Raw genomic sequence first — 25,146 nt, 5'->3', positions numbered from 1 at the left:
CTTTAAAAAAAAAAAGGAATATGTAGCAATGCATGTCAACCCCAAGATTCTTAAGAAATCAAGGTTCAATTATGACTTAACTGACAGTACAAGATGGGTTGAAAGTGGCATTTTGGGCATATTTATCATGGCTGGTAAGAGACTTAAAATGTACTTTTTCACACATACATACACAGCTGAATTCAGAGATGTTCACAACTGGACTTTTGTATCCAAAACTTATTTTGCAAAGTGCATCACTCATTTGTAAATCACAATTCAAATAACATTAAATAAAATATTATTACCTTTAAGGGTAAATAAATTAACTTTTTAGTGATTTTTACTTCTTTTACTCCATGCATATCTAATGCAAGAATTTTACACAAAATGTTCCTTCCCTCCTTCAAGGCAGTAGTTCTCAAGATTTCAGAAATTTGAAATTAACTAATTTTCAACTGTTTGCAGAAGGCACACATAGGAAAACACGAGGAAAAGCTTTCAGATTTATTTAATTTTAATCTATATTAGAGAAAAAAAAGCATATAGTTTTCTCTTAATTCTGTTCAGACTACCTGTAACTTTCATATTTGTAAAATAACAGAATAAATTTTTAATACAACCAGATGCTGTTGTCTTAAAAGTACATGTATGTGACTACTTGCAGAAATCCAACATTTACCCACTTAGGAAATGTTGCTCTATAATGGTGGTGTTGGGCTGTGATGACATCAGTCATGAAAGCAGGTGCTTCTTCATACTGATTTCCCATACCCTAAAGGTCAGTGATCATCATCAGCAAAAATACTGTAAAAATATGACTGTATAGCAAGTTTCAGAAAAAAGAGTTATACAGGGTAAAAACTCCAGCTTGAAGTGATAATCATAATCCACCATGACGGTCAGTAAGAAGCCAAAATTACTATTTATATATAAAAATAAAGCTATTTATCTTTTTTTTAATTTTTTTTATTTCTTTGGTGACCTCTTCCATCAACAAATTCTGTTGAATTCAGTTTCAAAAGCAGCCGCTGAGTCTATTAATGCAGAGCTGTGTATTTAATTCACAAAACCCCAAAGTTACTTGAATTTGTAGAACATCAAGACTGCTTAAAAACACAATTATACACAACTTCCATTTCATTTCAAAGAAGCATTTATTGTTCATTTGGTGACATTTAACAGCTACACAAAAATACCCAAATCCATAATACTTACTGCATGTCAAAGCATCTCAATAATGTCCTGTTTCTAAAATACCTCTGTGTTACCATTGAGACAATGATATTCTCATAGAAAGCATGTTACTATAATTAAGCTCCCAAGTGGTCAATGCTGATCTGTCTCTCAGCATTTTATTTCCTGCTTAATGCAGTAAAATTATCACAGAAGACTATTTATGACTTAGTAGGTATTTCCAGTTTCACTGGACAGCAAAAAAGGAAAAGTTTCATTTGTGTTATTTTAGTTTTCCTTCCTCCAGTCAGAGGCAGGAAATATAAAGAAGTGAACAAACTAAAACAGACTTTATTTTTATTCTTCAGAAAAGATTCATTGCAAGTGATAAGAAAAAAGTAATGTCTGACAGTCTGATGGGAAATAAATTGCTGGAAAAGTAATCCATGCAACTTTTGTCTTCCTTAAACATTGATGTTTCAGGAAATTCTGCTATGCCTGTTCACATGCAATAGGTGTTTTCCTCCCCTACTCTCAGTCACCAAAGCATAATTAAAATCAACAAAACTGATTTTTAAAAATTCACTCCAGTTATCACTGGTTCAAATCTTCTTTTGTTACATTTCAGAGTAAAAATAATTGCTGTTATTATTGTTGACACTATGTGTGGGATTCAGGTGACATCATTCAGAATTCCAACCTACCTCTTAAACCAACAAAACAGTTCTAATGAGATCACCTGCTCAAGTAAGTGTCTAAATTCATTATTTAGTTGAAGAAAAAATGGTAGATGCAAAATCTAAACATGTTGACTTGCCTCTTAGAGACCTCCACAAATCTGTTCACTTTAGCCCATGAATAAGATGGACAGAACATCCTTCTAGAGGTCTCCAGAGGCATGTTTTCCCCCCTTTTTCAACTTATGATAATATTTTAAATATATTATGATATGAAATATTAAAGGCCACAGATTCCAGCTCATCTTTTCCGATTTAGTTTTTCCTAAAGCTACTGAAGGTTATACATGCAGTCTGTTCTCCATACACTCCATCACAGTATCCTCCATCATCATTCCATCATCTGCTGACAGACAAGGAATTTCATCACAATGACGCAGTAGTGACAACTACTGTTATTATTACTGCATATTGAATATACTAAATGGTATTGAAGTTTCCTAAATCTGTTATGTGATATACTCAAATCTTGCAACTTTAACAAATACACTTCTAATCCTCATAGCTATAGCAGTAAGTTTGAAAATGTGAAATGCAAAACCAAGCAAACTAGAAGAGGAATAAAAAATGCTGTCTGTTTGCTACTAACTCCCCAAATCCTTGTGTTTCTGAGGAGGGTCAAATTAGAACCAGCAATAATTATAACGTGTTCTTCTAGAAAATAAAGCTAGAGGAATCAAAAGAAGTATAGATGGGTCAGACTAGTCAGAAACAGAAAGAAGATGACTCCACACAGCAGGCAATGGACCTGTAGACCTTGTCGACCAAAGGACATTTTGGATCCTAAATGTTATGTACAGGTAACTGAAAAAGTTAATGGAAGACAAACCCCACTGCAGGTTACAAACCACACAGAACACACATCTGGTTCAGGAAATGGCCTCAGCTAGAAATATTCAGAAACTGGAAGAGAAATATTATATATGCTTGCTCAGTTATTTTTGTCTCTAGCTATCGGCTTACATGTACTTGTGCAGACATGATACTGGACAAAACATGGTCTTGATTTGATCCAGTATGGCTCTCCTTTTGCTTTCTCATCCTCCCCTTCTATCCTAGCCAGAAATCAGATGCTTTGAAGTTTGATTTCATACACAAACTCTGTGGCATATTGTAATATGCAAATGTATTACATGACCTTCTGTGGCTTCCATCTGCTATGAAACGTTATGAACATAACATTTTTTTAATAAAAATGTCATGATAAGCAGTGTAAGATTAACTTATAAATAATTAATAGATTCAGAGGTATCTTATTACATTTTCCACAGATTCTGTAAATGGAAATCTCACTAGTCAAAGACACATTCAAATCTGCAGACGGTAAACGGAAAAATGGAGTTTACGGTGACCCACATTACACTGCTAACTAACAATAATCTACTGACTTAATGGTAACCTGGCTTTCACATTTTGTTCCATTTTTCAGTACAAAGAACATTGTATTCATGAGCTGACGATTCAGAAGTTTTAAAAACATCACTGATCATGACTGTGAAAATGATACTTTATATTAATAACAATATCCAGCTTGCACTGTCCCAAACTTCCAGTTTCTGTCCAAGATTTTCATCTGTTTCTAGCAAACTTCTGTATATGAATAAAAAAGACTATTGACAGAAGTAGTGGGAAAAGAAGAACTACAGGGAAGTTGGAGAGGATTCTTTTGAGAGTTATGGGACTTAAGGAGGACAACCCCCCCTTTTTGGTAAGGTACGTACTATTTGACTATATAGTTAATCATAATTAATGTAGGTAAATTACATTTAGATTTTAAACTCATGTTGTGTTAACAGAATGACTAAAAATACAGACCAGAAATGTAGAATATAAATGTTTCTCGAGGAATAAAATTGAAGTTCCAGCTTTTAACTTCATGTTCTACAAGAAACAAGGCACAGCAGAAAACCTGGGACAACATCCCTCTCACTACCAATTTAAACTAAGGACACCAGCTGATGCACCCACCACTCTTAGCTGAGCACAGTTTGTACCTATATGTGAAAGGTTAACAGTCAGTCACCAAGACGACAACCCAAATATTATTTCTATTACAAACCTGGAGTAGTAGCTCATAGTTGTCCCATTAGCCACTAATATTTTTCTTCTGTTTTTGTTTAATGAGATCTTTTAACCAAACGGTTGTGCTGCCTGCCCAGTTACTCTGCCTCTAAACTGTGCAAAAGTAGATTTCCCTGGGACTTGTCCATGTACATACTGCCTGGCTGTTCTAACCTTTGCAAACAGATAGGCACCCTTATTTTCCTAGAATAGATGGATATAAACATAACCCAAACTGTAGAATAAAGCCTAACACCTGGCTCTTTACTGATTAAAAATAGATCACTGCAAATGACCCATAATAAATAACATCACGAAGACTGATTTAGCCAAGAGGAGAGGGTGAATTCTGTTAGGATATTTTAGCTGTGTACAGTCTGTAGCAAACAATTGCATCATCTATAAACAGTAGTTATTCTGAGAAATAGAAATGTTTTTTGCAAAAATGGGAAGGGACAAGTTTACGCTTTACATTTAACAGGGCTTACACATTGGCTGCAGACTACTCCCCACCAGCATGTGGCCAAAGTGTTATTTTCTGTTCCATTTCACACTTAGTGCTATAGCATTTCAAGTGTCCTTACCAGTTCCTCTACATTTTTCAAGAAGAGACTGAAACAAAGCTGGTCTAAGTGCAATCAAGGAGGACAACAAACTGAGTAAAACCATCTTGCAGCAGTATGTACACTGGAAAATTTTGGCAAACTCAAAAAATACTAGCAGGGAAAAAAAATAAAATCAGAGTGCTTCCATCCTGGAAAATAAAATAGGATAGAGAAATTTAAGCTGAAGATTAAAATAAGATTAAGGTTTATAGAGTCCTCATATACCTGGACCTCTTGCAAAAACAAAAATAAAAATTTTAAATATTTATTTAATGTATTGTACGGCACATATTACAATCAATGATACTGTAAGGATATTTTAAAGACCTGCAAACAACACAGGAGTGCAGTAGGGCAACAAAGAACAGTGCACCTCATCAAAATGTGCTGAAAGCTAAGTAATATTAGGAAGGATACCCAAGCTATGAGGCCTTTAGAAGTATTTTATGCTGATATAGCAGAAGATTACCTCTCTCTGTTGTGATCTTAGAAAACATACAAAGCAAACAGCATAAAAGGCAGCAATTGGTGTGCTGGTGACAGTTACTCAAGGAAGGGAGCAGGACTGGGAGCATTGGCTTGGCCTCCCACAAAAGCTTGTTTTCAAAATGGGGGCAAATAGTATCATCCTCTACAATCAGAAAACTCCTTCACTTGAGGAAATTGATACGACTGCGTGTTGGCATGTGCAAGCCTGTGCTGCTGGCCTCAGATAGCTAGAATCAAGCCAGCAGCAAAGAACAAACTGTGTCTTTCACTCAGTGTGGGGCTCAGCAAATAGAACCTCCTGAAAGCTGGACTTTTTAGCCGCATCAATGCAACACCATGGATTTGGGCTCAAGCCTGGACTGTACCTGGCTGGTCACAAGGGAAGATTAAGCATGCATCTAGTTGCAAAGACATACCTATAAAAATGCTGTTTGTGAAATCATGGCTTAAACACATGCAAGTGGATTCTTTGCAAATGGGAGAATCTTCACATTTTATTTTTTGCTTCATTTGCAATAATGTCACTGCAGAATTATACAGTCTTAACTTATGAAAAAGAGATTTAGTCACAGACTAAGACTAAGAGTGGAAGAAAATATGATGACATGGTACAATTACTGTCTGTCAGCTCAGGGGCCACAGCGCTCTGGCCTTATTGCAGAAGGCCAAGTAGGCAGTGGTAGGAGTTCCTGCAGCACTCAGTTCTGGCTGGCAAAGTATCAGTGCATTTCAAATAAAGTTGTACATTAAAAAAAAAAGTTTCAGCTTCTAAAACTTTTTCAGTACTGCTTAAATCAAGCCTTTTATTTTTCGGGGCTACAAAAAAACCTTTGTATAGTTTTGCCTTCAGCATTTTTTCTTCAATCTTTAACTTCTTAAGAGCAAAAGACTGACTTTCTGGAATGAGACCAAATCATTTTTAAAAAAGGACTTCTTATTAGAAGTAGATAAATATCCCCAAAAGACCAAGAAATAGAAATTTGTAAGTAGCTCCAGATTCAGTAGCCACATGCTTTTCAAAACCAATTAAATGCTTTGAACAACCCATTACATAAAGCTTCCTTTGCTGGTTTTGTACTAAATAATTTGTACTGGAAAATAGCTTCATAATGCACTGTCAAGCCTGAAAATATACTGAATCAATGTTAATGTGTTCCTAAATGAGTGACACAATGCAATAGGCTAAACTTTTGGAAATACAGTAGCAGAGACCAGGAATATGTGCCTCACTCGGCTGACAGTCGTCAGAATAAAACTATTTTGTTCAAAGTTTGGAAGGTCAGCACAGTTCTTAGCACTATGCAGTTTCTCACAGAAGGGAGAAAAAGCCTCAGAATTATGCAGTCACATACAGAAAACTTTGTGAGGTCAGCTACTAGACTTGTACAGATGTACAAAGGCTTAGCAGATTTAGCAGCCTGATGGAAGTTAAACAACTAGGAAATGTTTCAGCTTGTCTGCAGTGATGTCCAATCCATCTTTGGGATGTAGTTCTTCTGTCAACACTTAACTCCATTCAGGTCCCTACAATCTTTATGTTCCTCTCTAAGGCCATCCTCTTGGCTATAAAAGACCATTTCCTCCTGAATATCCCACTATAACTTGTTTCCTACCATCCAGCTTTATCTCTAAGTCCCCAAGACCCTTTATCACTTGACCATTTTTTTTTTTGAGATAGAAGATATTTGTAGTCATCTACAATTAACTCAGATTTCACAGCAAAAGCAATTAAAATGAACGTGTATGTTATTTTCTGAAATAAACCCCAGAAGCTTAAAAAGGAGCAAGACATTAATTTCATGTAAAAAGTGAACAAAGAAGGATTCTTTAACCTAAAGAAAAATGTGTTCTTCACAATACTCTCCAAAACTGCTTGTGGACTTCTAGATTTTCCTCTGCACAAGATTCCTCCATGTTGATAGGTAGAGTAAAGAGTGTTTCTTTCTACTTGCTTAGTTACACTGAATCCCAGTTTTGCAGGCTGATGTCTTGCTGCTGTAAGCTTTCCACAGCATAGCCTTGTCAAAACCAGCATGGTAGGTCTGGTACAGCTACAGTTGCGGAAAAGACACATTAAAATTCCTAGCAATCTCCAAAGTCACTTCTGTAGAGATTTTTCATTTGACTTCACACTGTTAACTGGACTGCTTTTCCTACACTAACTAGTATACTTCACATATTTCCAATTAATGTTGCTGCTCTTAGGCTAAATGAAAGGCCAAGTAGATCCAGTCAGAATCTTACAGTTTCTTTTAAACAAGTATGACCCTTACTGAGTATCTGAAGTGCTACCATTTTTATGATGTGAAATAATTCCTGAATTATTCTAAGTATTCTTTTCCTAAGAAACTAAATTCTGTAACACTTGCTTAATGGGAGGAAGGAAACCCAATCCTTTTTCATTCTTAAGCAAGTAGCTCCCAGGCCTTTTCTAGCTTACATAACCACATAAATAGCTTCACTTAAAGCAATAGTTCCTTCAACATTGTGCCTATGATTCAATCCAAAAATATAGCTGGATTGTGCGTCAGGTAGCACAACTGGTTAAGGTCAACTTATCTCTATGTGGTTTAAAAAAATGGTATGACCTATCCATACATAGTGCCACTCTACTATAGTTAATGATCAGTTAAACACATCTTTGAATCAGAGATGTATTTTACAATATCAGCATTGAAGCTTACGATAAAAAGGAGAAAGCTAGCAGAAATACATGAGAAATTTCAAGGCAGAGATGTTAGTCTAATATGTGTTCAACAGTAAGTGTCATGCTTATTCACCAAAGGAGGTTTATTTTGAGATGATGGAGACTGGTAACTTGTCATTATGCAACATGCCCTACATCTTTTGTAATTTCAGTATACTAATAATGATTAAAGAAAAAGAAAGCACTGAATACTCATCACACTGGCAAATCCTGCGAGTTGGAGTAAATTGCTACATGTCAGTGTTCAGATTTTAATTGAAAATGCTATTGTCTACATATTTTTAAGTTTCTTTTTAATCCATGCTTTGTACTTGTGTTTTCTCTTGCCAGCTAGCAAGCTATCTTTGAAAAACAAAATATTCTGTCAACAAAACCAGAGTAAAATGCCAAACACTGCAGACAAAAGAGTGTACTTCTGAGGGTGGATATATTGCCACAATACTGTTATTTACAGACGAAGAAGTCTATTTTCCTTTAAGAGAACATGAACCACTGCGTGTGTGCATGCGCACACACACACACAAATCACTCTATCTCGTAAGTTTAGACTTCATCAGTCTACTCCATCAAATTTTAAATCACCCATCTATAAAATGCCCTGGGACAGAAATTCCTGTTGAACATTCTGGGAAATACGATGATCAGAGAACTGACGCTAAAAAATGATGCCTAGCTGAAAGCTCATGTTACTATCTCCCTACTAGGACAAAGGACATATTTCTTTTTTTCCCCTTCCTGACTTGGTATCATTATTCATTCATTTTTCCCCTAATTGTTTTCAGGGTTCATAGGGCAATTTTTCTCAAAGGTCAGCAGTCTTTAGGCAAATATCTGAGTAGAAATGCTTTGGTGGCAATCCAGGCTTTCTGAAAAGCAGCAACTTTTCCAATTTTTTTATTTCATAATGGCTACAAACTCCTGTCTTTCAATGCCTTATGCTGAGCAGAATCATTGGCTCACTCTCAACTGAATCACTCAAGGCTTCAGGAAGAGAAGAAATCTACCAAAAGGAAGTGCAAATATCCTGATATGACCCTCTCACACCCAGCTAGCCAGAGACCACAGAACTTAATCCAAGACAGTTTTTATAAAGTACAGCAAAAACATAGGCATTCAACATGCATGCTAGAAGCCAGCAGCTCTTATTTTATTTCTATAAAACACATTAATATCAATTCAGCTGTGATCCAAGAAACTGTAATTAAGTGCTGTGAAAGCGTAAAGATGGAAGCCTGCAAACATCTGTCTCTTCCTTTGGTCCCATACAACTCTGTTATGCAGTGATGGGGGAGGGGGACACACAACTAAAAGCGGGCAGAGCTTGACCAGGCAAAAATCCAGGAGCCAGGTGGAGATGGACACACTTCAGAATTAAATCTCATACATGTATATTAAAACAACACAAAACAAAGTATCAACTTGCAAACTATACTGAAATTGTATAGATTTCCTATTATTTCTGATAATACAGCATCTATGATAATTTTCATTGGAACAGAACAGGACATTAATTTTCTTCATCTGAGCCATCTTCCAGTAGAGTAAGAGGGAGTCACTACGTTGCTCTAGCTTAGTCACAGCTACATAAAAAAAAAGAATTCTTTCTTTCCCTGTTTACAACATGTACTCCTGTACTTCAACAGGAACTTGAAAACTCTTAAACTGCTTCTTATCACAAAGACTTACATTATATTTCAGACAAACTTGTCATATAAAGCTACAGGTTCCATTACAATGTAAATCAAAAGGATATTTACAAAACTGAATTTAAAAGGTGCAGGGAGATGCTACAACAGTCTAAGATGGAAAACACTTTTACAAATGTAAGTATCCTAGTAAAGTTTAAACTATTTTTGTTTGTAATTAAATAATCATAGTTGCAGTTTTCTAAGAGCAGAAATGGAGAGCAAGGGATGAAACCTACTGTTGCTAAAAGCAAATTTTGAAAGGTTTAAAAATGCTTGATATTGAGCTTAAAGTGAAAAAAATGAACCATCATCCAAACAATTCCTTTCTCCTATTGTACTTGTTAATTCTTTGCAACAAATCAACTGTATTTTCAATAATATTGCTCAAGATGATGTTTTTTTAAACTTTCTTCTACCACTAAGAAGAAAAATTACCTCAGTGAGAATATACTTGATAAGAGATTGCTACAGGCAGTAATGGAAAGTCACATTTGTTGAAATACTAGAATTCCACCATGAATTGTCCCCAGATGCTAGTGCTCTTGCACTGCAAGGTCAGATGGAATTGCTTCTTCATCCCCAACTGCAAAGCAGCAAAATGCTCACAGGAAAAGCCAGCTCTGTCCTGCAAGAGCACGCAGGAGCAGGCACTGCCTGTTTGCACAGGTGAGCTCTATCTGCTCGCTAAGCTCAGTAAACTCACTGCTCACAAAGCTCACGGCTCACCAGCATAAGTAAAGCACAGCATCAGCTCCCTACCACAACATACAGAGCTTTTCTGATTTGAAACTTATGTGTGCTCACTGTTAAGAGAGAATATAATCCTCAGCCAGCATGTGTCCTTGTCTTTACCTGTGAATGAACTGTGATAAAACTTTTCTTGCACTGGACAGTTTATAGTATATGGCTCCATGATGGCAGGTATTTTACTTTACCTGAGAAATCCAAGCAGACGAGAACATGGGACTGCAAATGACCACAGTGGTCACTGAATCCAATCTTGTGTGAACATCAACAGTCATAAACCAGCTGTCTAATCTAGAAAAGTCTACAAATAACACCACCACATACACATCACAAAAAATACCGCACCTGGAGAAAACCTGAACATCAGCAATACAAAGGTTTGTTGATTTGGACAAAAACCCCCACCAGAACAACTGCTATTGCACCAGGCAATTCACAGGCTGCTGCATATTTATTTATTTTACTTAGCAGCTTTACCCATCTAAAGACAATCACAAGGACTTCCATGGGCTTGGGGCTTGCTGTTTTATATGTTAGTAGCTATTTTCCAGTCTACCTGTGCTGTAAATGTGTTTTACAGGCAACAAATAAAATCAGACTTTCTGTAAATGAATGTGTTCACCTGAGATAATCAGAAAAATCAACAAAACCAAAATGCCAATTTCACACCAATATCGCTTAGAAACTTACTTGCTGAAATAATCCTGTGAGACATGTTTGAAGTGGAATATGATCAACATTGGTGCCTCTACCATTGTTACTTCACAATGCAGTTTGAGAAATAATTTTAAAAATTGCAGTAAAACTTTATGGGCATTTAATATTCTTCTTTTATGTGGTATATTTTTATAGCCAAGATACTTTTTTGCAATTAAAAAGTTACTAAATTCTCCTAAAGGCAGTATATCACCATGCATTATCAATATTGAACAGCATCATACTGAAAACTTCAGCATACTAACATGCATCATCAACTGTATCTACTAATTTTTACAGACTGAGACACTCAAGTGCCAGCAACAGCATGAGCACCTCTTTTGCTGTACCGTTGGTGTAGGGATTTTACTGGTAAACCAGCTGAAAGCACTACAGAATTAATACCAGGTCTTTTTACTGCAAATGTTCTTTTTTACTGGTCAATAAACAATTCAGGGAAATTTGGAACTAGCTGTGAAGAGATTGTAAGAGGAAGGTTTTGTTTCCCCCCCCAAAATTAAAGCTGGACTCCAGAGGTAGAAAAACATCCTGTTTTTTAGATGCAGTTTAAGATAGAGCTTTCAACATGAATTACTGGCACTAATAACTTATATTTCCCACCCACAGAACAAGAAGTACACCTGTGATTTTAAGATATCTGTCTGGCCCAGGCCTGTTCAGAGAGTATTCTGGTGTTACCACGAGTTCTGTAAGGAAACTCTTTCAAACATCTGCATCAACTTCACAAAACCACCATGGAAGCTTAACAGTGAGGAAATTTTATTTTCTTGTGCAGGTGCCACTTTTCCAGGCTAAATTGAAGTTTGCAAAGCTGTGGTCCGCTTCAGTGTTACTTCAGAGTGACTCAAGCCTCCTGAAGTCAACAGAAGCTGCTAGCATTAAAAAAGAACCTCCTAAAAAGGCACCCGGTGCCACCACCTTATTTTCCACAATACTCCTTTTGCAAATACGTGCTACTTTATCATAGACTTGACACCAGCTTTTTGCAAGTAGCACCTCAACTACAGTTTCAGCAGCAGGGCGTGACAATGGATCACTGCCAGCTCTTCCTTCCAGCCCAGCTACTGGGCAGCACAGCAATGCTGATGCTGGGCTTTTCATTCTTCTTTGGTCTATAGCTGTTTGGATACCACAGTTGCCCTTGTCTGACACAGACTTTTCTAAGCTGTGCTGATATACACAGAGGACCAACTCACAGCATCTTGCTACAGAATCGCTGAAGAAAACATGTTGTCTGAAGAAAACACATTTAATGATGAATTACTTGAGTCTGATACCTGTTTACAAATAAAACGCTTACAAATTATTTTTAATAGATCTTTAAAGCTGCTGGAGGACATAAAATTGGCAGAGATCAAAAGGAAAGTACTCATTAAACCCGTGTCAGGTACTTAATCTGGGCCTCTTTGCATCCTCGGCTCAGATGGCTAATCCGTGTCTGACAGGAGGTCAGTATTGTGGTGCAATCTGATGTGTCTGTTGCGATGTGGTGTGAACATATGCGCTAAGAATTGAACTGATATAACCCTGGCTGGCGACAAAGCCAAAACACAGCACTGCATTAGCTACTAAGAAGAAAATTATCCCAGCTGAAACCAGGACAAGGAGGCAACACAATGCTCCATTAAATTAACAGCAAGTGCCCTGCTTCTGTATTCAGAGCACTGAGTACAGGATTGCTGAACTGATTCCTATCTAGTGCTGGAAACTACATTATATTTTTCAGGGTAAACAAATCCTGTATAAAAGTGACCTTTTGCTCTGATTTTTCTGTCTGGAAGACTGCTCAGACTTCTCATTTTTCCAGTAGTAGGAACCTTCTGCTCTCCAAGATACATTTGTATCTTGCCAGTTCTGACGTCAAAACAAAAAGTGCTTAAGGTAGGGTACAAAACAGTTTTAAAAACAGAACAAAAAAATGTTATAGAAGCAAAAGTGAAAACTTCAATTTCAAAATTCTACTGCCTAAAGCCCTAAATATTTTTCAGGGACAATTTTGATACTACCCCCTGAAAATAAAAAGACTAACCTATTTAGGCTAGAAAGGCAAGTCTTCAAAATTAGGAGAGGTTAGACTCAGTTGTCAGCATTAATTGTCAATATTATTTTGTTCTTTCTGAACACTTAATAAGACTTTTGACTTGTAAGAAAAACACTCAGGGCCATGCAAGTTGACGTGGATACAACATAGGCAGACGGCTTGGAATTGCTTAAGCAGATATAAATCTGTTGTTTACCAAGATCACAATGCCTGACTGTGTATTAATAAACTTTTAATAACTGATATCTGATGCTTTTAAAAGTCTTAAAAACTTGCACTTTGACTGACTTACTACTCTGGTTATCTTAAAAAACAATGCTTTAGTTGAAACAACCTGAAACACTGTTAAAAAACCCAACAAACCTTTTACCACTTTTTTCTGGTTTTCCCTTCTCACTCAGCGTCTCCTCAAAAGCTCTGGAAGATTTATTTCAGTCATCCTCTGTAGTTTTCTGGGGTTTTTTTATGGCTGACTAGAATTTTTTTCCTTTGCTTATCACACCAGTTGCCAACGCAACACACAGAAGTGTTTGTTGCTACATGCTACTTTTGAAAAAGATGGCGGCTTTCAGACAAGTATGAAAGGAAAAGAAAGTTTTTCACAAGCCTCAGGTACAGCAATGACTCTGCATGTCACAGTTTTGTAGCAGGCTTGTCAGAAATCCATAGTAACAGGATTAGCAAGGTCTCAGAATCTCAATTTCAATTCTCAGCCTCTGGCTCAAGGCTCCTCTCCCTTGGACAAAGGTTTCATCACATCAGCTGGCATCTCTACCCTCAGCTGAGGATGAGCTGTTAGGACTGAGTAAAGGTATTTCAAACATCTACTGGGGCTCTCTTCTGGGGAGAAGTAGCATGCCCAATACAGCATCTCAAGTTTTCCACTGAATCACAGCTTTTCATCTTTACTCATGGCTCTGGAACTTGGAGGAGGTCCTTCATGAGGCAGCTACTCCTTTTCTGCCTCTCACCACTGCTGTGGTGGTGAGCTCCTAGGTACAACCTCCCAGTGAGGGCAGCCACAGCCCCAGGAGGCATGGCTGTCCTGGCAGACAGCTGATGTTCTCCCAGCACCGTATCTGAAGAGAGTCCATTTCAGCTTCTCTTAGCCACCCTATCAAAGAAAGGCAATTTCCACTCAGGAGAGGAATACATTCTATAGGACAAACCAGTTCTTTTTACCTAAGGGAGTGGAAATGATCTTATAGCAACTATTCAGTCAAGATAAATGCAACTAGTTCATTTCTCTCACACCTGAACTAAAATACCTATACCAGTATTAAACACTTGATGTCACCAGGCTGAACAGCAGGCAGGCCAAAGAAAAGACAATTCTCTTCAGCAAACCCTGCTGCAGCTTTCAGAGTTTCAGAAACCATTAAAGGAGTCGTTCATAAGCACTCAACAACTGTCAGACATCCTAAATGCAGCACTTGTCACCAAGCTGCTCCTACCAGGAACAAACCTCGAGACCTGCTGATAACTGTAAAGCCTGCAACCGGAGTCATTCCTCCAGCTACCAAAGCAATCACAAGGTATGAGCCAAGTTAGCTTTTTTTTTTTTTTTTTACATAAAGATACCACATTCTTTGAGGATACTGCACCCTTATACACACACTTATCTCTCTTCACATTTGTTTTGTGTTTCTTCTTCTGAAATCTGTCAGTAAAAATTCAGCTGAAACATTTTTTCGAAGTAAAGTAAATGTCTAAATCTTTGTATTGAGGCTGCATGGGAAATAAACTGCCTGCTTTCAAAAGTAGACTTGCATGGCTGCCACCAAGTCCAAAACCTTTTTGAAACATGAAGCCTCACTCAGGGCTTTTTCCTGAAATGTGAAGACTACAGCTGGAATGTGTTAGGTAGGCACGGTCCCAACTTTCAATCACCTTTCTGTCCCATTTGGAGCAGAAAACTGACAATTGTCTCCCACATCTTAAGGGATACCTGTGTCAGTTATGCTTAGCTACCTCAGCCAAAATATAAAAATATTTATTTGCTTATACAATGTGGAACTGCACTTACCAAAGACACAGAAAAAGGAGCGTCTTTAATGTAATGTTAACAATGAAACAGAAAACGGTCTTAAACTTTGTATCTTCTCTCCCAAATGGCTCCTTAAACCCCTAGACTTTTTCTTCGCTATTCTAGGCTTGGCTTTGATTAGAAATTCCATTCTGGACCAGAGAAAACACTTCGCATCAAGTCTGGTATGTACATTCCTAAAAAGGAGGACTGCTTTCAACTAATTAACATTCCCTAATGGAACAGCTATTTTGTCAGAGAATTAATGATCAGCTCTAATATGACTTCTAAGTAATTATTAGAGCAGCATGACAGTAATCACATTAGCTGTGAACACAGCATTTCCCAAAAAGACAGCAATAAATTAGAGATTGATAAAGTAAAATCTGACAAGGGCTGGCAGGGCTCAAAAGCTGCTGCTTCATGTTGCATTTCCCAGAAGATACTGACTTGGAAGCAAGTGCTGCTCTGGTATCAGCTCCCCCTCTGTTTCTTGTACAGCTCTCAAGTGGGACAAGAGGAAGAATTATTTACAGAGAACAGAATAAACAAGATGATGTCAGAGACCTTTTCCTCACACTCTATTTTAGGCTAAGACACCTTAGGAGACTTTTTTTTTTTTTTCACTGAAAAGCTATACTGCATTTCGAAAACGGCCGAGTTCAGAAGTTCACAGAGAATATGCACTACAGTTTGGTTGTTAGACCAGCTAAGTTTATTTCCTTTATATTCTGTATCATGCAAGCAGTTATCCTCAAATCAAAGTCAATATCCTACTAGAGTCAAGCATAAAAAAATGTGGCAGGCCTAAACATCACACTTACTAAGCAAGTCTTTGGGCAACTGTCACAGAAACAGCTCCACAGCCCATGCTTACTCTTTCCACAACAGAAAAAGCCCAGGCACGACGCATCAGAGCCTGAATTAAGTATTGTAACAATAATAAAAAGACCCAAATGGTTAGGTATTTCCTTAACTCTAAATCAGCAGAATATCAAGTTTTCAAAATGCTATTTTCCTATATGAAATCTGAATACAACAGTCTCTTAAAGCAAGCTGTGGCTGTTGTAGGAGAACCATAGATACTGCAAAATCTACTGCAATGCCATGTCTCTCTTCTCTTCCCACCACCTGCTAAAGCAAATAAAAACCTGAGAAAACTGAAGTTCAAACAGTATCAGAACTGTATAACTCACTGTGTAAAAAGTTGTAGGTCTATATTGAACTGAGAAGGGAATGCCTCCCAGAGACGTATCTTTCCCCAAGTTAACACAGCTTGAAGAAACTTTGTCATCAACATGAACCACTTCAGTTACATTCTTAAAATGCAGAGGCAGATGTAATTCTAAAACTTTTTTTTTTTTTTTTTAAGGGAACAGATAAAGGCAACTGGTACAGCAGAGAACAAGAAAAACAAGGACACCAAGTTTGAAGTTTTGCTGTACCTAAAAAGTACACGGATAAGCAGTATTCTGAAGTCATTCCTTAATTTTTTTGTCATTATGTGTCTTTCAGGAATTCGTTTTAGGGTATAAACACAGACTCCTAACTGTAGACCTTCTAATTGCAGCTTCACATTTTAAAAATTGCTTTCTTAGATCTTTTGTAGAAGGAACAGACCACACACTGCACAAATGTGGCTACAGATAAAACAACAGCATAAACACTCTGAGAACATGTTTTTTCCTGCAAAGCTAGACATCTATGAAACAGGCTTGTTTTATTTAAAGACAGTTAAGACATATGAAAATCTGAGAATCAAGTGAATGGACTGGGTGACTAAAAGAGATCACATGCACATGATTACACCTTTTATCCCCACTTCCCTTTTATGAAACCGAGCTCGTTTTCTGGATGGTTAATGCAGCTTCGAGAAAGAAATTAAAGAGAGGCTCAAGCTATATAAATCAGTCAAATTAGAAGGTAGCTATACTGTACCTTCAGAGAAAAAGGCAAACCCAAAGTCAGCAGCTCAGAAGTTAAACGAAGAAATTTTCAGTGGGCATGTAAGATAGCTTTATTATTCAGGACTACTTAACCTTTGAAAGAACAGTAGCAAATGAAAGGACATTTACAGGGCTTTAAAAACATCAGGCTAGTTAAATCACAAATTAAGCTGACAAGCAATGGGCTCTTGTTACACTGGTGGTCAGGGAGTGGTCAAAAGATCATTTACCAGCATTTTACTCATACAGTGTACAAGGGTGAAGACAAGAGGAGGGACATGAGGAATTCCCTAGGTTAAACACAATTAAATGCTTTACAGTTTTACCAGAAGATTTATCTTTTATTTTGCTTTATAACTAGTAGTGTTATTTTGGTCTCTTGCTGGTGGTGACCTCATGTTCTGCACCCAGCTTTATTACATAAACATGAATATAGTAACAACTGGATTTAAATGCCAAAGATGACAAAATTAACGCTGAGGCCTGCTCCAAGTATTAGTTTGCAAGAGGTTTAATGACCTAAATTAATGAATTTATTTGAAACTTTGAAGAGCACAGCAGGGTTCAGGATCAAGATGATTTCATGGAACTTTTTTAAAGTTTTCTTCCTACCAAATGTAACAAACATTAGTAAGTCTTACCATGTGTATTCATTTATTTTGAAAACTGAAAAATTGTAAGACAAACTACTAATTCACAGAATTATTTCAGAACATAATCAAACTAATAAGACAGTGAACACTTCATGGTGCAAGAGAACTATTTTCATACTGTGGACAGTCTTTAGTTCATATAAGTTTAGTTGCAAAGAAAAGGCGCAAAAAATATTTTCCCATGGCTCCAGCACATTTGATCAAATCAAAGTCATTTGATCTGCAGACAACATGCATCTTCTGTGCCTATACACAGACATTAAGGCCTGCATTAAACAAGCATCTTTGTCAATATGGCCTTTTCAAGTATTCAAAATGACTTTAAATGTAAAAGATACTAGCAACCCTGGAACTCTGCCAGGTCAAGCATCTGCAGCTACTGAACATAGCTTACTTTCAATACCAAGCCCTTAAGCTGTTTCCTGAAACAGGATGCATTTGTCTACACAGTGATTGTGTATTTATTTTACTACAAAAATGCCTACCAAACAAAACAAAACTAAAAAATCCCACCCTTCCATACTTTGGGCAACTAGATGTGTATTTCCTTCAGAGACTTTATGCAATAACTTTCTTTCACGGACCTAATGCCAAGATAGCAACAGCTACAAAAAGAAAAATACTCATAAAGTCAGTGAAGAATTTTAAATGTAAATAATTTAAGAATCATTATGAATGTATTTTCTTAGCAGATGTTTGCGCTCATTGTTATACCTCAAAAACCCCCCAAAACCCAACAAAGCAGCAAAAAAGAAAAAGCAGCAAAATGGCTGCTTCTTTTCCTTGGTGATAACTACCACAAGCACTAAACACAGACTTGCTGAATTGCCATTATAATCTTACAGCAAAACCTCTTCCTAATTTCTTGTTTAAAATGGAATAACTGGAATCCATCTGGTCTAATAAAATGTCAAACCATTCCACAACAGCAGAACAGTTTGATTTGTCTGTCTCACAGTTTGCTGAGAATTAAACTAAGAATTTCTGGGTGTACTACAATTTTGAATGCATGTATCATCTGTGTGCAATTGTGGCAAATTGGCATTGCTTAAAAGACGGGAACTACTAATATACCAGCTTATCTTAAAGGAATTAACAACTCTGTTTAGACATTATGAGCTTGTTTAAAGCCACAATTTTCTGCATTTAAGTAATATTTATTGAAGGGTAGATTGTTCTACTCCATATATAGCAGAAATCAAGGTGCCTTCTAACTGGCAAAGTGTACAATCAGCTTAAGCAGATTTTTGAAAGAAAAAAAATTTTAATCTAACCAGTCCTAACTGCTGAAGCAATTTTACCTAAGCACTATGACTTGTGCCACTCAACGCCAAGATAAAAATGTGAACTTCAAGTAAGTTTATCTGTGCAAGCTGACTCTATAAACTGTCTTAATGTACTTGCTTGCCTTCAGTGACAGAAGAATCAGTGTTCAACTCCAACTCTAATGTAAGTTCTGTTCATGCGTTCCTTAGACTAAGTGGATGATGGGAAAAGGGGAGATGGCTTTTAACTCAAAAGAACTTCTCTATCAAGGAATTTAAACTGATGTTTCAGCTAGCTAGCTAGTATCAAATTCACAGGTGTGGCATCCATCAACATACAGGCCTACCATCAAAAATGCTTTTCCTAGAATTATTCTACTCCAGGGGTCCTCAAACTACAGCCTGCAGGCCATATACGCCCCCCCATATTTACAGACACCTCCCCCCTCCCCGCTGGGGGTTGGGGGGAACCAAGCAGCCGCAGATGACTGTCTGCCACTTCATCCATGCGCCGGCCCCCTGGTTAAAAAGTCTGAGGACCCCTGTTCTACTCGGACTATAAGCTTTGGTGTTTTTATTTTTAATCTTCCATTGTTATGTCCTTTTCCATATTTCAGAAGTCTTCCCTGGCTTTCTTAAAATAAATTTATTTTTGGCAAGTGTCTCCTGTTCCCCTGCTCTCACTACACTTAAAAAAAATCCTTATTTACACAACCTACACCATCAAACACCGGTTTAATCTGAACAACCCCCTTGCAGGTACGTCAGAATCTGAAAGCAGTTTCTGCTTCCTCAGCCTAAGATTTATTGTCCAGCAAAGAAACAAAAGTCATAGTGACTCTCAATACTTTCAGCAGTTCAAATAACTGAAAAGTAATTCTGATTTTTACCACTGTCATTACCCTATGCCCAAGTTAAGATTTATAAATTTGTAATCTTTACTTCTGTTTATATATGTTTTTAATAAGGTACACAAATAGAAAAATACTGTATTATAAACTTACTTAAACTACTCCTTGTCAAAAGATTCCTCATGGGAACTAGGCTCTTGATTTTGTAAGCCTTTTCATACCTCAGAATTCAGTGCTAAATAATCCCAATTCAAATTTATCAGAACACAGTCAATGACAAGATACATCATACCTTGGCAGCCCTCAGACCACCTCCCAAGCATTCAAAGAGGTAACTGAAGTGGGTGCATGGAGCTTCACAATTTTTCTTGCATCTACTATCATATTAGGGAGGAAATGGTTAATTTAAAGGGTCTGGTTTCTGAATGATTGCTTCAAGATTTTCACACAAATATTTAAGTGGTTAGACTCATAACACCACAAAAAGCCCTAAGAGATGATGTTGACCCCAGCCCTTTGCCACATCTTACGAAGTGGCAAATTCCTTAGAAGACCAAGCACAGTCTTGTATCAAAAAGTTCACATTTGTTTTGCAGTACTCTTTTCAAGCACCTGAAGAGAAATAGACAGTCTGACATAATTTTCTCCTCCTAGTTTGTTTCCTTTTCATAGAAACACCTTCCAAAACACTAAGCTGCCCATCTGCCTTAACATGCAGAATAAGCAGCTTTAGGGAGTCAAATTAGTTCCTTGGACTGCTGGAGGTCCAGGATTTAACTTGCAAAAATAGTCAAGATTCAATCCACAGTATACCAATAATCCTTACAATAAAACAGATATCTATTAATATGATGAGCAGAGCTATATACTTTATGAAATCCTATCTAAAACTTGATTACATGGCATGGCACATCTGCACATAGTATTAGGAAGGGAGGGCCTTTAATGTCATTTCAACATGTCTTGGAAAAGAAACTGTGGAATGAAGAAGTCACTGTTATCAATCCTCTTCAGAGCTAGATTCATCTTCCTGGTCAGAAAGCTCAGCAACAGGAAAGCGCAGGATGGCTGCGATCCCTGTCAACTGGCCCAGCTGCTCTCCAGACACATGAAGGCTGGAGAAAATGCGTACTGTGCCCATGTTCTCCCGTACACTATCTACCAATTTAACACATCTAGCACGTGTTGCCACATCCTGGTGCCGGAAGAGCTCATCACTGATCAGCAAGGTATCGATGGCCATGGCTTCATTGGCCTTCTCCACATGTTTTAGGCCATAAAAAGCCCGGTCAGGCTCATGCTGCAGCATTTTATAGAAGTCATCTAAGGCTTTGACCTCACCAGCTGCCTTAGTGTCAGAGAGACGACTGGTTACAGCTGGGTCACAGAGGGCTTCCTTCAATGCGTATTTATGTCCCGAGGAAGAGTGGACCTAGAGTAAAAGAAGTCAAAGATTTGGGTTTTTTAAATAAAAAGGACGACTTTTTTGATTAGCCAATCACACCCAGCTTCCACTATACATAATATTTACCTTGATAATCATTCAAGGAACTTACCTCTTTCTTGAAATCTACATGATTCTTTTCTTAAAGGATCCCTCCTACAACTCAAGGGCCTACACCAAATCCCTTAAACTGTATTTTAAGAAGTGCAGGAAAGCTGTTTCTCTTGTTAAACAACTGGGTTAAATATGCTCTTGCATACAGTCCCCAGGGTAAGGCCATGTGAAACTACTAAGAAAGTAAGACTTAAGCCTCTCCCTTTTAAAGCATTCAATAAGCGGAAGACCACTTAAGACAAGAGAGATATAGTACAAAAGCATCAAGTCCTGCACAACTACTGCAAAGCTGTGAAGTACATTAAAACTTTCCACACTTACTATTACCTCTTCATTATAAAAGCAAAAGAAAGATTCTCGGTGAAATGTGTCTCCTGAATGTTGTGACCATTAAGCACTGGGCCATGATTCCCCCCACCCCCACCCCCCCCCCACCCCCGCTACCCCTCAGCCTTTTGCAAACACAGATTACAGGCCTACTCCAGTTAAAAAAATGATACAATTGTCCTCCTGAAAATGACAACTTATTTTAGGCTCTAACTTTGCCTATTTCAGCGAAAGGCAAAAACTCCCGCTCATTCAATCAATCAATGAGATAACTAAAGAACAGGAAAAAATGTTATGGTCTGTGTAACCTTTAACTATGTAGGACAAAGCTAAAACCAAAATTAAATAATTTATACCACATGCAGGTACTTTAAAAAAAAAAGCTTTAGAAAGCTGTTATTAAAAATGGATGCTATGCAGTATGACATATTAACACTACAGTTAAAATATTTTCCAACTTGTATTTCACTCTTAATTGAAGATTAAATACGGCTTTATAGGGAGTCTGAAATACCTAATACTTTCTCTACTCCACATTAAGATACCCTACGCAGGAACTATGCCTGTATCTTGCCTAACTACCTCATAGTTTGGTAGGCATGAGAATAATTTCCTCATGACACTCACACAGATAATTATTTTCTTTAATAAGCAACTTATTTCCCATCATCATAGTGATTATCTATTATCACAGGCAGCTCTTAAGACTCTTTTTACCCTCTCTGAAGACTATTCAGCTGCTTACCTGTAGGAACTTGGACTTGTTTTCCAGCAGAAGCTTGTTGTCAGTCTTGACTGCCTGCTGGAACATGTAGTCACAAAACTGCTCCCGTACGAAGCCTGGGCTAGCCACCAGTACACACTTCACCACCTCAAAGTTGATATGCCGCTGGATGGCTTGCACCACCTGCTCGTAAAACCTTTCCAGGGCCCGGTCGTGCTGACTGCAGTTTCCCTTCCGCTTACGGGGGATGTTCACCTCCACCTTGGCACGGGTTAGCGTCATGCTTGGAGTGACCAGGCAGACATGGGCCAGCCCTTCCTGCATGACCACGGCTGCCACATCAGCGCTCCAGGCTGGGTCACAGGCCTGCTCGATGCGCTCCAGCACCACGCTGTCCCACTGCTTCTTTGCCAGCGTGAACTGCCGGTTGGGCTCCAGCTCGATGGTGTGGTAGGCTCCCATCTTGACGTACTCATTCTCTTGGATGTTAGTGCCCTTGACCCGCAGCTGGCAGGCTTGCGAGTCGAAGTCGATGGTCTCCACAGAGAGAGTGAGGGTGGTGCGGATGCGGTTGCTGCCCACGCTTCCTGTGGCCGTCTCGGTCTGTACCTTTCGGATGGTGGAGGCCCGCAGACTGTCACCCACCTGCAGCAGGTTGTAGGTGTGCCACATGTCCTCTGGCTCCTCAGGGATCAGCGTCACCTGTCCCGCATTGTCCTTCTCCAGGTCCTTCCTCACCAACCTCATCCTGGCAGTTACTTGCGCCGCCGGCTTCCCCTCAGCGACAGCGGCCAACGGCCAGCAGGCCGGTTCGGGAGTCAGCGGGCGGCGGGACCGGCGCGCTCCCGGCCGTACCTCGGGCCGCCGCGAACCGACTTGCCCGCAACGTACCGCGGTGGCCCCTGGTCCCGGCCGCCGCGCATGCGTCGCGCCCGGCCGCCCCAGGGCGCATGCGCACGGCCTGTGCTAAGCGGCGCAGGAGGGACTCGAGCCGCCCGCGCGTTCTGCTCCGCGCCAGACGCGCGTGCGCACGGTCGCCCCCCCCCCCCGCCCCGTGCAGCCCCGGCGCATGCCACAGCTGGTACGTGAGGGAGCGGGGGGGGGGGGGAGGGGGCGGAGCGGGTGCTGTATGCGGCGAGTGGGACAGGTAACCTGCCGCCTCCCCCCCGCCGGGAGGAGAGCGCCCCAGAGGGGCCTGGGGGCAGTCGCGATGCCCTGGTGTGCGGTGAGGGGGAAGAGGATATTGGCGTGTAAATTGGCGTGTCCCCGCTACAGCCTCTGGGGGGTGGTGGTGTGGGGTGTCTGGGCCCGCGCTAGTGCGTCCCCTGTAGCTTTTTACAAGGACGATTCAAACTCCCAAAGGCTTCTAACACAGTCCCTCACGCTTGAGAAAAGGAAAAAAACCAAACCAAAAACCAAAAAACAAAACCCAAGAAGAAACCAACAAACCCCAAACCTCTAAATAAGTAGTTGTGGGACGTTATGGTTGCAGATGGGGAGATGGGAAAGGTATGGCTAAGCAGCCGGTTTCTGGGTGTGGTGAAACGAACGCCCCGGTAGCTCAGAGCGACCCGGTACCTCAGGGCTGCTGGGGCGGGAAAGAGGCGGGACCGGCACCGCGCGACATGAAAGCCAGACCCAGGCAGCTTCAGAAGCGGAACTGTTACTTTGACGTTGCTCTTTAACCGAACTTCAGCGTCAAAGTTTTTGGTTAAACTTGAAAGTTACAGTTCAGCCTAAAGTGAAACTTAACCTGCTTCCTGGATCTACTAATTACTCAGAATGAGGCAGTTCTGAGAAGCTTCAGAGGCAAATAAGCACATTTCATTTTGATGTTGACAGATATAAGTAACGTGCCTTGCAAAAACACCGATTACCTCGATGATAGTTGCACAGAAAAGGGACCTGAACAATAACTACAGATTTCAATTGCAGCCTAGACAAACCTAACAAGCCAGAAATCATATGAAAAAGGTAACATCATTGTGCAAGTACTACAGCTTATTTCGAAACAATATATGACACCAAAACCTATTTCAGAATAAATGTTGCAGATTTAGAAAGAATGAGGAAAGGGAGAACAGAAAAAATGCTTGTATGAAGAATGATTCAGAAAAAAAAATAACTGAGAAAGTAGACAAACTAATGTGCCATGATAAGTGTATCAGAGCAACTGAAACAGATACAGTAAGCCTGGAATATCTACACATTCTGTCTAATAACAGAAAAACAAGAGGTCATCCTCTTAGGGATGAGGAAGTGGCAAATTCAGAATTGTTAAAAGGAACTTTCTGGTTGCTTTTAGGTTTTTTTTTAAACAAACAAACACTGTGGATTATTGAATTTGCTGACTCTGAAAGGCTTTGGAGACAAGGATTTAATGAGATAGAAGAAGGTTACTGTGATCAAAAATCATTCCATCTCTCCTCCTACAATGTACATACACATTTCTCTCAAGTACCTAGCACTAGTCAGTTTTGTGACAGGATACTGAACTGAGATCTGGCCCAGTAATGTGTGTTCCTTGTTTCTAAGCTTGATACTGATGTAAAAACAACTTTATCAGATATTACATAATAAGATTTATTTATGAGACCTCAGACTCTCTTCCTGTGAGTACACATGCTTAACTCTGTTAGAATGAATAGTTTCACAGAAGGAAGCTGGACGACCCAAGGGAATATAACATAAGCGCAAGTATAAATAACTGTTTGTTTAATTTGGACTTGTATATACTCATAATTTTCTATTACTGTTTTGTGGCTTAGGCAGAGAGTGTGCATTCAGCTTTTCTTTAGGGGTTCCTTTCACTTATCTATATAAATGTTGCGTGGTAGATTTATGGTGCA

The 25,146-nt window shown here is 38.9% G+C and overlaps 2 protein-coding genes and 1 long non-coding RNA gene across 3 annotated transcripts in view; 1 reads left to right on the top strand and 2 right to left on the bottom strand.

Moving 5' to 3' along the window:
* The window catches only part of ITGA1 (integrin subunit alpha 1), a 79,188-nt gene that overhangs the window by 48,086 nt on the left and 5,956 nt on the right, over positions 1-25,146 (bottom strand). The gene's annotated exons all lie outside the window — the stretch shown is intronic.
* LOC308057020 lies at positions 9-18,304 on the top strand. Its single transcript, XR_013925096.1, has 2 exons — positions 9-16,414; positions 16,452-18,304. It is a non-coding gene; the product is annotated as an uncharacterized lncRNA (long non-coding RNA).
* On the bottom strand, positions 16,975-23,162 carry PELO (pelota mRNA surveillance and ribosome rescue factor). The gene is made up of 2 exons (XM_080373081.1): positions 22,319-23,162; positions 16,975-21,120 (listed from the first exon to the last, which is right to left on the bottom strand). The coding sequence occupies exons 1-2, from the start codon at positions 23,042-23,044 to the stop codon at positions 20,689-20,691; spliced, it is 1,158 nt and encodes a 385-aa protein (XP_080229207.1). The 5' UTR covers positions 23,045-23,162; the 3' UTR covers positions 16,975-20,688.

The sequence above is a fragment of the Falco punctatus genome (assembly GCF_963210335.1).
Source record: "Falco punctatus genome assembly, chromosome: Z".
In the NCBI taxonomy this organism is placed as follows: Eukaryota; Metazoa; Chordata; class Aves; order Falconiformes; family Falconidae; genus Falco; species Falco punctatus.
This window is presented reverse-complemented; position numbering and strand designations above follow the sequence as displayed.

Excerpts from the sequence above, each read along its gene's own strand:
- PELO (XM_080373081.1), bottom strand. The coding sequence starts at position 23,044 with ATGAGGTTGGTGAGGAAGGACCTGGAGAAGGACAATGCGGGACAGGTG. Across the intron at positions 21,121-22,318 it reads ACAAGTCCAAGTTCCTACAG|GTCCACTCTTCCTCGGGACA; the intron begins GTAAGCAGCTGA and ends CTTTTACTCTAG.